General features: G+C 40.0%; 2 protein-coding genes and 1 non-coding gene across 3 annotated transcripts; all 3 read right to left on the reverse strand.

The window, feature by feature from the left end:
- Positions 1–1,944: 1,944 nt before the first annotated feature.
- Positions 1,945–3,316, reverse strand: LOC115801003 (C-X-C chemokine receptor type 1-like). The gene is made up of 2 exons (XM_030758684.1): positions 3,226–3,316; positions 1,945–3,122 (listed from the first exon to the last, which is right to left on the reverse strand). The coding sequence occupies exons 1-2, from the start codon at positions 3,230–3,232 to the stop codon at positions 2,047–2,049; spliced, it is 1,083 nt and encodes a 360-aa protein (XP_030614544.1). The 5' UTR covers positions 3,233–3,316; the 3' UTR covers positions 1,945–2,046.
- A 4,371-nt stretch (positions 3,317–7,687) lies between these two features.
- On the reverse strand, positions 7,688–11,768 carry nabp1a (nucleic acid binding protein 1a). Its single transcript, XM_030759070.1, has 6 exons — positions 10,719–11,768; positions 10,363–10,501; positions 10,192–10,263; positions 9,763–9,847; positions 9,470–9,539; positions 7,688–8,692 (listed from the first exon to the last, which is right to left on the reverse strand). The coding sequence occupies exons 1-6, from the start codon at positions 10,810–10,812 to the stop codon at positions 8,490–8,492; spliced, it is 663 nt and encodes a 220-aa protein (XP_030614930.1). The 5' UTR covers positions 10,813–11,768; the 3' UTR covers positions 7,688–8,489.
- Positions 11,769–12,335: 567 nt separating this feature from the next.
- On the reverse strand, positions 12,336–12,417 carry trnas-cga (transfer RNA serine (anticodon CGA)). The gene has a single exon. It is a non-coding gene; the product is annotated as a tRNA-Ser (tRNA).
- Positions 12,418–12,511: the final 94 nt, after the last annotated feature.

Genomic DNA, 12,511 nt, shown 5'->3' on the forward strand with positions numbered 1-12,511 from the left:
TCTCCACTGCTCTCTCTTACACCAGCTTCCAACTCTCACTACAGATCACAGCATCATCTGCAATCATCATAGTCCAATGAGACTCCAGCCTGACCTCATGTGTCACCCTGTCCATTACGATCGCTAACAAGAAAGGGCTCAGAGCCGATCCCTGACATAACCCCATCCCTGCTTTAGGCCCATCTGTCACTCCTACCGCACACTTCACCACTGTCTTCTTGTCCTCATACATGTTCCTGCACCACCCTCACAACTCCTGACTTCCTCATGCAGTACCACAGTTCCTCTCTTGGCACCCTGTCCTATAATTTCTCTAGATCCACAAAGACACAGTGCAAGTTCTTCTGACCTTCTCTATACTTTTCCATAAACACACACTGAGCTAAACCTTATAAAACTGACACAAAACTGAAACTGGCAGTGGCTTTTCCCCCCAAAAAACAGATTTAATGTGAATAATCTTCGTTTTCTACTCTTACCACAAACTCTTTGACTCAAGGAGGCAACAAAACCCAACTTCAAAGCAAAAGTATAAATGAGTCAATAAAAAATGATGCTCCTGCTAGCTCAAAAAACCCCCAAAACTCCTGACTTTACTGCTATACATTTACTGCTAGCATGCTAGCTTTAACAATAAAAAAATCAACTCTGAAAGAAAAGGTAAACTCTAAATGCAATGAAAACAAATAAGCCTAAACTAAAAATACTTGAATAGAGCAGTGTTGTTGTAAAACAGGATGTACCTTGTAAGAAACGCAGGGACCTTATAATTCATCTTCTATATCTGCTATGTAGCTCAAAATTTGAGGAAACGCGATAAGCAGTGAACCTAAGGCAGCAATGTTTCAGCTTGTAAATGTTGGCGTACCAAGATGGAAAATCAGTTTTCATAGCTTTTGCATTTTATAGTTGATATTAAAAATAGGATTTGTGAAAACTATTAAAATTCTGAGACACGAGTTCAGCAGCACTGTGGTATAAAATAAGCAAATCTGCAAAATGATCTGTGCATAATCCAATTTGGCACTGTTCCTGCAAAACCACCAACTCTATTGAATGTGTACACCAGGATGGACCATGTTTTTGTTTCTGTTCCAGTTTAGAATAAAATGGAACTCATGTGTTATGTAAATTTTCTCGCAATTTACATATTTTATGTCCAAAGAGCAAACTTTGACTCCATTAGTTCTCACGTGGCCTCGTGGGATAGTCTACTAAAGTACTGTGGCAACACTCATGGAAACAAAATATTTTTCTGATGCTTTTTTTCTTTTGCATAAGCAGCTGTTCAAGAGGGAGTAGATATTGCTTCTTTGATCTCTAAATATGGTTGCATTTTTGTTGCTGCAGTCATCAAAACTCCTGCTTTTCCTCCCATATTCAAGCAAGGTTACACCACTGACCAAAAACTTTGGGGGGGATGTCTGTTGACTGTGGTCTCTCAGCTTTTCTTTGCGAAAAATTCGAAATATGAAGTGACCACAGTTTCATATCAATCACAAACAAAGGAGCAGAATGGAAGGTTTTATTAATCTTTCAGACACTGTTTTACATGTTGATGACAACCAGTTAAATGTGAAATATAGAAATACAAAAATGTGAACGCATGCTATAAAAATACCTCAATGTTATGTACAGCACGGTAGACAGTTTAATGGTTGGATGGTTAAGTGTGACATTATATATTTAGGAAAGATTGCATGTGAGGAAATGTTTGACACTGAAATGTAACTCACGGTTCAATATTTCAACTGTATCTCAAGGTGTTCATCAGCAAATGCTTAGCCTTAATATTGTAATACTGTAATATTGCGTTGAAATTTTTTTGAGATATTGGCATTTTTTAAATGTTTCTACTTCTTAAAACAAAAGCAGTTAAATAAAATTTAAAAATTACATTACTTAAAATATGAAATATTTACAATTTAAAAAATTTTAATTCTTTATTTTCCAAATATTAGCTGCAATACAAATACAGAGAAAAAAAAATAGCAGGCCTACATTCTCCTCAGCTGATGTGAACAGTTTCAAATGTCTCTGATGTTCTCACATGATTGTAGCTGTGACCTCTGATGACAGTGAAGATCTGCTGCTTCTTGACAATGACGGTCTTTCAATGATGCCCATCTTTGCCATTAACTGCAAAAGCCTTCTCCTGAACTTCTCTCCCAAGAAAGCGTACAGCACTGGGTTTAAACAGCTGTGTAGCAGAGCCAGACTCTGGGTGGCAAACATGGCCTGGTCCACTGCCGTCCTCGCAGCGCACTGATAGGCCACTATCTTTGCCCTGAAAAATGTGTCCGCCATCACTGCTATGTGGTAGGGCATCCAACAAAGCAGGAAGGCGAGGACCACGAATATGATCACTTTCATGGCTCGCTGGCGTTGAAACCCCCCACGGACGTGGAGGAGACGGTGGATGGTGATTCCGTAGCAGGGCAGCATGATGGCCAGGGGGATGACAAAACCCAAAGTATGGCGAAGAACTCTGGTGGCCAGCCGCCACTCATCAGCACTGCTGGGGTCATATTGTTCAGCACACAGTATGTGACTAGAGTTTTTAGACGTGAAAGCAGAACTGAAGAAGCCTGGCAGGGACAGAACTGCTCCGACAATCCAGACACCAGCGCAAACTCCCCAGCTGACCACCTGTCGATTAGTCTTACGGACCTCCATAGCGCGTACAATCACCATGTAACGGTCCACACTGATGCAAGTGAGGAAGAGAATGGTTGAGTAGAAGCTCACCTCTTGGAGGATGGTGACTATTTTGCACATAGCATCTCCAAACACCCAGCCCAGAGTAACTGAGGTGGCCCAGAATGGGAGAGTAATGGCCAGCAAGAGGTCTGCAATCGCCAGGTGGAGAAGGTAGAGATCAGAGGGGGGCAGAGACTTTGTGCTTAAACCAATCACCAGCCCCACCACCAGATTTCCAGGAACTGCCAAAAGAAAGATGAGGACATAAAAGACACTGACAACAATCATGACAGTGTCTGGGATGGTGTGGAAGTTACAGGGCAGGGTGGCAGGGTCGGGGAAAAACTCTGTGTAATTATAAGTAAAGTTGAGCACGTCATAAATGGAGGCAAAGTCATCCCAAGAGAATGATGTGTTTGGATCTGAGGACAAAGGAAAAAAAACATTAAATTATTATAAAAAAATTCTCTCAAATACATATTTCAGTGTTTGCCAAGTTAATATTCAAAGGATGAAAATACTCACCAGTCATTGTGATGTCTTCTCTACGGGAGGCACTGAATGTGTCACAAGAAGGCAGCAGACAAATGATGTGTTTCTTTAGTCCCCGCCCATTAGGTCCATTTTCCTGTTTGCATCACACACACAGACCTCAAGAATTCAAACATAAAGGAATTCACGTTCCAACCCATTTATGCTTATAGAACATATAAACATATATATATATATATATATATATATATATATATATATATATATATGCTTTTACACACATATAGATACATTTACTTTTAATTATTGTTAGTTCAGGCTTTTGTAAAAACTTGCCTTGATTTTTTCCCCTTCTTTTTAATATATCAGCACTATTTCTAATAGTCATTGTTTTTTGTTTGTTGCTAAACCACGGTGCTTCCCCCACAACAAACCGCAGTCATAACTTGAATCAGTGGTGTCATGAGATTGCTGTCACACTGGAGGCAAAATTGAAACAGAAACCACTGGTTGATGTGGTCTGTGAAATAAAATAAACAGTGGATGAATGAGGAAAGGATGCAGTAGGTTTTGTCTGGTTGTTATTTTCATGGCATATTTGTTTGTCTTGTTTTGTTCCATTTATTAACACAGAAAGTCATGTGGGAAAACATGAGAAAAGAAGAAAAAATATACTATAGAAAATAAATGAAAATGCAAACAATATCGCGCTGCCTTTTCTGACTCAGTTTACAGAGATTAAATTAGCTGACAAATTCAAAGTTTATTGGTGTAACAGGTTGAAATCTTCATGTTGGCTTCTGACTCTAGAGTGAAATCTAAAACATCCCGAAGCACACGAGGGTACTGCGCTGTTGATGAAACACTGAGGAAGTTCCCGGCTCATGACACTTTGTTGACACGAGTGTCTAAAATCACATTTCCTGCCACGGCTCTCATGTGTGTGTCAACTTTCAGTGTCACAAGTTTTCTGCTTTTACTGTAAACATGTTTTGAACATATGGTTTAGAGTTCTTTGGGGAAAAAGATATATCGCTGGACTAAATGCTATATGGATCCAACCATATGGTAAATAAAAGTAGAAATATACAGATGTACAATATGTAAACAAGTCACCATAAAATATTAAAACATAAAAATGTAAGAAACTCTATACTGCTTTTAATATTCAAACACGAGCTGATCTGTATATCTGGAGCTGAATCGGAAGGGATTAGATCTTGGAGACGTGGCTGTTTCTGCACAGAGAGGAAGGAACCAAGAAAATTTGGATGATTGGATTTTTCGCCACAGAGAGGTGCCAGTAAGACTATAAGACTGTCAGCAAATTAATCAGTGACAGCCTGTACCAAAACAACTGTAGAATCACAAATTTGGCGAAATTTGACGGCCTTGGATTGCTGGTTATCTTATTTTCCTCCTGGATGTTTTGTAAACAGATGCTCTACGCCCCTGATGTCCCGTCTTCTGACCTGTGTGGACTGATATCCCTAAACCAGGCCTATTCAATTACTTTTTCTTCTGGGCCAGATTTAAAAATTTTGAGATGCCACTGGGCCGAAGACCCCTACTTACATTATTTATTGAGACTTAACTCTAAATATGCTACCAAGTGAACTAAATCATAAAAATAAATAAAAGAATTCACAATAAAGGCTTTATACTGCATCATTTATTGATGAGCAAAATAATTCAAGTGCATTGCAAATTTTAACATTTGGCCCAAACCTTGACTAGAATATTTTTAACAAGGCAAATTTCACCACACATATGTTTAATTAAAAAACAAAACAATGTAATAATAACAACCTTTTGCAACAGTAAAGTCTTCTATAACATTTTAGATGTATTTGCAAAAGTGCATTTGTTGAACTAGAACGGCCAACTGATGCAGTGCATTAAATATTTCAACAAAAGAAATTGCACCAAGTGAACATTTAATAACTGTAAAATTAAAACTTCTTTTGCATATTCAAAGTAATGCTGACTTAATGCGTTCAGTCTTTGGGGTAAAATAAACACATTTATCAGTCCAAGCAGGGTTAAAATGGCGATTTTCACTGTCAATTTTACATTTTTGACCTGTCAGTGACATATTTTCGCGGTTGTCGTACTTGGAGAGAGTATTCTGGGCTGGCGTTGCTACGATACCGGAAGCGGTGCGTTCAAGTACAAGAGGAAGGGCGGGAATTTTTAAAACTCTCACAGCAAATATGATTTAATTGCGTTTTTGCAGCTTACGTTGGGTCAGTCGGGGGGGGTGGGCCAGTCAAAGGGGGTCCGCGGGCCGGATGTGGCCCCCGGGCCACTAATTGAATAGCCCTGCCCTAGACCAAGCTGCTGATGAACACTCCACCTCTTGTCAGGAACTGTTAGCTGAGGGGGGAGTTGAGTCAGCCCCACAGTAACCCGAACCCACTCGCATCCGCTGGCTTCCTTCCATCCCCGCCCCTCCCCACCCTAACGCTCCTATGCTATATGTGCGCACTATGCAGAGGTTTTTTTCAACCTTATACTGTGCCCCCATTATGGGGCAAAATATGAGATGCTTTTTTCTCCTCACCTATCCTATTGTGTTCACTTTGTTTCCCTCTTATCTTTGTCAAACGGCAGCGCCTCTGATGGCTCCAAGGCCGCAGTTTGCTTGATTTGTTTGTCTTCTCCTGGATGGGTGTTCTGGAACTCATTTTCTTTACATGTCTGACATGTAATGACAATAAAATTGATTCTGACCCCCTTGAGGCTTGACCTCTGATGGAGAATGTTAGCCTGTAGCCAGGCTTGAAAGAGTTTAGCATACTGGAAGTTTTTAAGGAGCTGTTCATGCCTTTAAAATTATTTTCAGGGACTAGGGATATTAAAACCAGATCCATTCCAGACCTGCTGAAGTTTAGATACTCTAAATGGGATATAATGAGAACATGGATGATGGTCTGCGAGTTCTTTGTCTACATAAATCTACTTTAGGTGCAAGAAGACAAAGTGAAAAAAAATTGCTTGATATCAAAGATGAGATGCTGAATATTATGACCTATAACACCTTTGGCTTAATCAGAGAAAAACAGTTTTTAACATCTGTAAGACAGGATTGTGCGCTGCCCAATCATACCGTGTTGCTGGTGTTTAATGGGAAACGAGCTAGGGAAGTGGAGGAAACAGAATAACGAAGGAGCACAGAGAGATGGGATCAAAGGGTACCTGATATGCCTTCCTCGTGTACTGTATTAGAAATTGCTGCAAGATCCACAGCAATGCAGTATTTACACAAAATGGAAATTTAGAAATTGAGTAAAAGTTATTAAACTCAACACATCAAGAGTTCCTGAGAAAAAAAATGTCTTTCAAACAAAATGACTCAATTTTATTGAAGATACAAGTTCAATGTGTAATAATCATGCATTTAAGAGCTACTTATTTAAAGGGCATGTTGTGTTTCCCAGTTTCCTGAAATTTTAACTAGAGAGAGAAAAAAAAAAAAAAAGCATCATTCATAATTTTAAAAAAAAGATGGCTCTGTGGAAAGATGATTGGAGTGCATATTCAAATTTAGCAGTAAAATAACTAAAAAAATGCAGGCGCTCAGTATTTAAGTCCAGCATAAAATGTGGTTTCATAGCCCCTATTTGTCTCACTCTAAATGTCACATGAAGGCTTGTTTGAGAGTTTCAGATAAAAACATTCCCACAGTCATCTCCTGTGGCCCCAGCAGCACACAGATCAACAGTTTCTGATCTGTGCTACGTCGCCAGTTTGACCTACGAAATTTGTGTTCCACTTTTGCACATGAAACCAAAAGCTGGTGTCGCACTGTCCAGGTGTTTTTCTGCTTGAAATGCGTCACACGTGCGCAAATCTAATATGAAAGGCAACTTTAACTTCCGACATAGTGAGCAAGACCAAAAAACAAAACCAAAAAAAAGGAACACCTACGTGAATCAAAAAAAGTGAGATTGGGCAACTTCACCATTCAGAGGCCATAATGCTTAGGTGCTTGGTGCAACAGAGGATATGAAGAAACGGGGCTTTGTTGAAACAGACATTGCTTCAAAATGGGATACTTAATGCAAATGCTTTCAGTCGTACTGGCCTACGTGTCTTCGTTCACCTGTGACAAAGGAAGTTAAATAATATAGTTTTACTTCTGCTTGAGCGATCTGACCACAGACTTAAGAAATAAATGTGAAACAGTGCAGAAACCATTTCTTGGGTGCAGCAGATAATATGAAGCCCAGTCCAAAAAACATGTATTTTACTAGCCCGGGCACTAGATGGTGCTGTAGAGTGTAATCATAAAAAGAAAATAGGTTTATTTTACAGTTGGTGGCAGTGTAGAGCTTTAAAAGGTGGCAGCATGATCACAGGAGGCTACGCCTTTCGGGGTGAAGTGTGTTCAGACCCCTACACCCTTCTCGTGTAGGGTTTAATCTGCAGTGTAAACACAGGTCAGTGACATGAACAGTAACTAGAGTTCTCAGACAGACTACAGAAAACCAAATGTGGCAGAAAAATTAGTCTAAAATTTATTTGGTGAACCGTTTTGCCAGTATTTAAATGGTCCCTAAAAACGTACAGTTGATGGCTGACAAAGAAAAGAGAAAAAAAAACAAAACAAAAAAAAAAACAGTTCACTAACAGTCTACCTATCATCAAAACTCAAAACTAACACCTTTCCTTTCACACAGTCACTTCAGGTAACAGTTTGGTTTGAAGTTTCACATGGGCAGTCAGGCAACTACTAATTTTCACCAACTTAAGGCCTTTTTCACAAAAAAAAAAAAAAAAAAGGTGATTTCCTGATTTAAATGACAGCTAAGCCCCAACATAAATTAAGAGAAGAAAGTGCATCAAGTGTTCAAGTAGGGTGTATAGTTTTAAAGAACAGGGGAAGGGTTCAGGTTGGTGTGTGTTTGGGAGTGGGGGTAACACTGGCACAGAACTGGCAACTCGAAGAAAAGGGTGCAGATTAAGAAGCCGACCGCATCTCAGCCACCAGGTCGCGACTATCTAAGAAGCCCTGATAACACAAAGTAGTTCATCATGATCACTGTGCTGCTTATGGAGAGCACTACCTGCACTACACATGACAAACGACACATCTGATTATTTTAGCCTGCATTAAAAAAAAAAAAAAATTCTGCAAGTAGTCCCTAACATAATTCAGTCTTTTTTTTTTTTAATAGCCAAGACAGGCTGTGATGGAGAAGGGGCAAAAAAGTGGGAAAGATGTAAGCAGGAGAATATGGGGATGTCCATAGAGTTCTCACATATACCCCCCCTCCAACCTCTAACCCCTAATTTCATCTTTTGGCACGTCGTGGGTCCCTGCCGTTGCTAATTGTAACTGAGGACTTTGTAGCTGGTGGGGGTCCGGCAGCAGTGACTGCAGGGGCTCCATTGCCAGGCGACCGACCATTGGGCCGCCCGACGTTCCCAAACGCAGGATCACGGGGTGCGCTGGGTGGTTGGTTATTGTTGGCAAATGGCGGCATGGCACCGTTACCTGCGGGTTAGAAACACAGTCAGTCCTCACTCCAGTTTAGTTTCCCCATTTGTGAGTTTTCACTTCCTTTGTGTTTCACTTGAATTTATTTTTTCTGTGTGTGGTTAATGTTTGCTTTAGTTTCATTCAGGTCACTTTTCCCTTTTTAATCCCAACAAAGGGCATCTGTTAGAAGCTCACCACCAGTATTACAATAAAACCCATGTTTCCACCTCACATTTGCTGTATTTTCTTTGTTTCCCCCTAAGGCGTATTTTAACTCTACTTATTTTGTCACATTTACTTTTAGTTCTAACTGCATAACCTTGGCAATTTGACAGACTTCATCCTTCAAAAGCTTATTTTTTAAAAAGCTTTGTAAAGCACATTTGCAAATAATTCAATGGATGATGAATTTCTCTCAGCTGCTTCTGCCTTATGACTGTGCACTCATTCAGTTCCACACAGCTACTGTTTATTAAGAAACGTCATTAGGACAGAGACACTGTTAGAAGGCACACCACTGCTTTACCCACTTGAAAAGAAGTCAAACTGATGTGAAAAGGCCCTTTGGTCAAGAGGCGATGTCATTTCATATTCCCAGAACTATCCAACTTTGACTTATTTTCACTTTATGTAATTTCATTTTGTTGAGGCTCTATCAATGCAGACAAAGCTTTTTAAACAAAGACAACTTCAGCAACACAAATCCAACATCAAAGTACCATTTTGTAACACATGCACAATAGCAGTTGGCTTGTAGCTTAACCAGAATTTGCATTAGGAAAATGTACTTACCTGGTGGGGCAGGTGTACCTGAATTCTGATTGGGCGGAGAGTTCCCCCTCTGGTTTTGGTCAGGCTTACCCTGTTAAAGAGGAAGGGCACCTTTACCACAGTTAAGCAGGCCAAAAGCCCTTTCTAACATTTAACATTTCACTTAGACTAAAGCAATTTAGAAGGTGTCATTAGCTTGATTTATTTGGGAAATGCGTCGATCTAGGTGAGAACAGTTTGACCAAAGCGTTATTGATGTGTGTCAGTGTCTCTATGCTGACGCATTTGTTGACCAGTTTGTAAAGACTACTCACAGACTTGTTTTGCTGGTTTGCTTGGGCTAATAGCTCTGGGTTTGGTTCACTGAAGTTGGGCACTTCTGAATACACCATGCAGAACCTAGGAAAGACATTAGAAAAATAACATCTGGAATGATATATTCAGTCATCTGTAAAGCGCTCATCCCATTTCTTATATTCTGTTGTCTTGGAGTAGAGCTGTGTTACAGGCAAGTTCAGAAAAATACAAAGCTGACATTTCAATTGCTCTTGAAATGAACTTCAAAAATGTTCCAGTGATAGGATGATGTATTAAAAGGCTCGGGCTGTGTTTTAAAACTGATATGTCACTGTTACACACCACAAAATATGATGCTGGAGAATAGAGCAATATGCTAATCTGAATTTCAAGAGGGACCAGTATTTTACATAATTACATATAGATGTGTGTGACTGTCTACTCACTCTCCAATCTTCTGCAGATCTCCTCCTCTTCCAGTGTACAGGGTCAGGCAGCCTTTCCATATAGATGCATAGCTGGGAGAGAAATTCCATGTCAAACTTATGCCAGCATGCAAAACATGCAAACACTGATCTTTCTGGAAACAATACAGGTTTCATCATCTGCAGTCTTACCCTCTGGTCAGCTTGATGATATCCCCTGGCTGAATAAGGCTGCCGAGTTCATCCCAAACTGAGATAGCTATGCTCCCGCTCTTGTCTGCCACCTTGCATGAGCGTACCTCATGGCCATCTTTCGTTTTGGTTACTCGCCCTAACAAAAAGAAAAGAAAAGTTGAGATAAAAGGGCAAATTTATTCAACCAGTGCCCAACTACCAACGTTCAGAAAGCATTATGAAATCAAAGCCTCATTGTATTTAGTCTGCATTTCACATGGCTTTCATGGCAAAGCTGCTGCCGGTCCCTTTAAGACAAGAGCACGAGTGGATGTGGGGAGAGACCGCTTTAGCCTCACAGTGCAACTACTCACCTATTTCCAAAACGATGAACACGATATTCAAGTTTTTCGAGCCAGGCTTCACATCCTTTATCAAAAACAAGGCCTCGTTTGTAGGTGCTGCCATTATTAATCTCGAGGGTGGAAAAGAACCCCACTAATTCCTCTCTTCCTGTCACTTAAACTCAGCAGCTATAACTGTCGTTACTATGTAACAGGGGGCTGGAACCGTTAGCTTTAGCTTAGCTAACTAATTAGCCTGTCAGCCAAAGGCTATCTTAACTCCACTTCCAACACGAATCTTAACTGTTTAACATTAAACACCGGGGGCAGAGTCTTAGATAGCCACCCACATTAAACTTAATACCGTAAACGTTCCTGCCAGTGGAGGCAAGAGCTTTAAGACTCGACTCTACTCTTCACAGCTAACTGACAGTAGCAGGGAGACCAGATAGCTCCGCTTAGGAACAATTCGCTAAATGTCTGCTAGCTCGCAGTTAGCTACCTTCTTTTAGTTTCAGGATACGAGTGTCTGGACATCTCGTTTTTCGCGATTATCGCCATAATGTCAGCTTCATTCTTTCTATAACATTAGATAATGTAGCTAGCTGCTGAGTACTCAAACGATGTTTCGAAATCAGATACCAATAAGCTGACAAATATAAAAAATCGCTAGTTCAAATCTGAGGTTCCTGTTTTAACAAATACCACTCCACTGGCTGCAAGTTACATCACAGCCTGATGTACTGTCTGTACTTTTAGCTTTTTTAGGAGATGACACTACCACTCGATCATTTAGACAGCTCTATTTAATGCTTTTAAACTAATCGACCGCATTTCCTTTGTGTGCCTTTTTTAAGTATAAGGAACTGTTAGCTTTGTTAGCGCGCAGTCTGGCCAAATGCTTTGTTATACGACTAGTGTGTCTATTTTTTAACTATCTGTGCCCCCAATAACGGTGCAGTTGTTCGAAAAACACTTATTGTTAAATGTCCTAGGTATTTATACCTAAATACTAAAGCCCCCAAAACGCTATTTTTTAAAATCTGTACAAACTCAAAACTACACGATTCAACCTTCTTGAACAATGCCCCAAAAACTACGTCAGCTGTACTGCCGGTCACTTTTATGGAGGCTGGACGGTTCCATTACTCTACACGGGGAAGGGGTACACGCTTAAAAATATCTTTTAGTGTGATGTCATACGAACGATTCAAGATATAGAGAACAAGTGTACAGTTCTATTCTTGTAAGATATTGCATCCACAAACATAAGCAGGCACGGAGTCAACCTATTTACAGTTAGGAATGAAAGGAGTTGGTTTCTACCATAGCGAATTAATTCCATTCACAAACAACGCGAGACGAGGAAATGTGAGCCATAAAACTAATAACTGTGTGCATGCATATAAAGTCACATTCAATTTAATCACTTCGGCTTATCGTTACTTTTGTTTTCGAATGTTTCCCAGTTTAAACACAGTGTTCGGACTAAGTCAATACAAGGGTTACAACATTATTATTTTCACGTGGTTTCATGCGTGAAACATATATTGCATATTAAACCGCTGATTTGATTTGAGGAATTTCGAAACTATGGAGTGTGATTGTGACATGTAAGCACAAATTTGAAATAATCAAAAGTATTAACGTCACGAACAGGATTCGAACCTGTGCGGGGAAACCCCATTGGATTTCGAGTCCAACGCCTTAACCTCTCGGCCACCGTGACTATACAAGCCCAGCTTGTCAGTATGTGTAATTTTATATATAAATATACTGCTGCTCGCAGTTTCTGTGTAATGTATGTTTGACAAAAATGGTGC

Source organism: Archocentrus centrarchus, chromosome 21, assembly GCF_007364275.1.
Source record: "Archocentrus centrarchus isolate MPI-CPG fArcCen1 chromosome 21, fArcCen1, whole genome shotgun sequence".
In the NCBI taxonomy this organism is placed as follows: Eukaryota; Metazoa; Chordata; class Actinopteri; order Cichliformes; family Cichlidae; genus Archocentrus; species Archocentrus centrarchus.

What these genes read in the sequence shown, in the direction of transcription:
- nabp1a (XM_030759070.1), bottom strand. Translation starts at nt 10,812, where the DNA reads ATGGCAGCACCTACAAACGAGGCCTTGTTTTTGATAAAGGATGTGAAG. An exon ending in ATCATCAAGCTGACCAGAGG is followed by an intron (nt 10,264 to 10,362) that starts GTAAGACTGCAG and finishes TTTCTCTCCCAG; the next exon opens with CTATGCATCTATATGGAAAG. An exon ending in AGGTACACCTGCCCCACCAG is followed by an intron (nt 8,693 to 9,469) that starts GTAAGTACATTT and finishes TCTAACCCGCAG; the next exon opens with GTAACGGTGCCATGCCGCCA.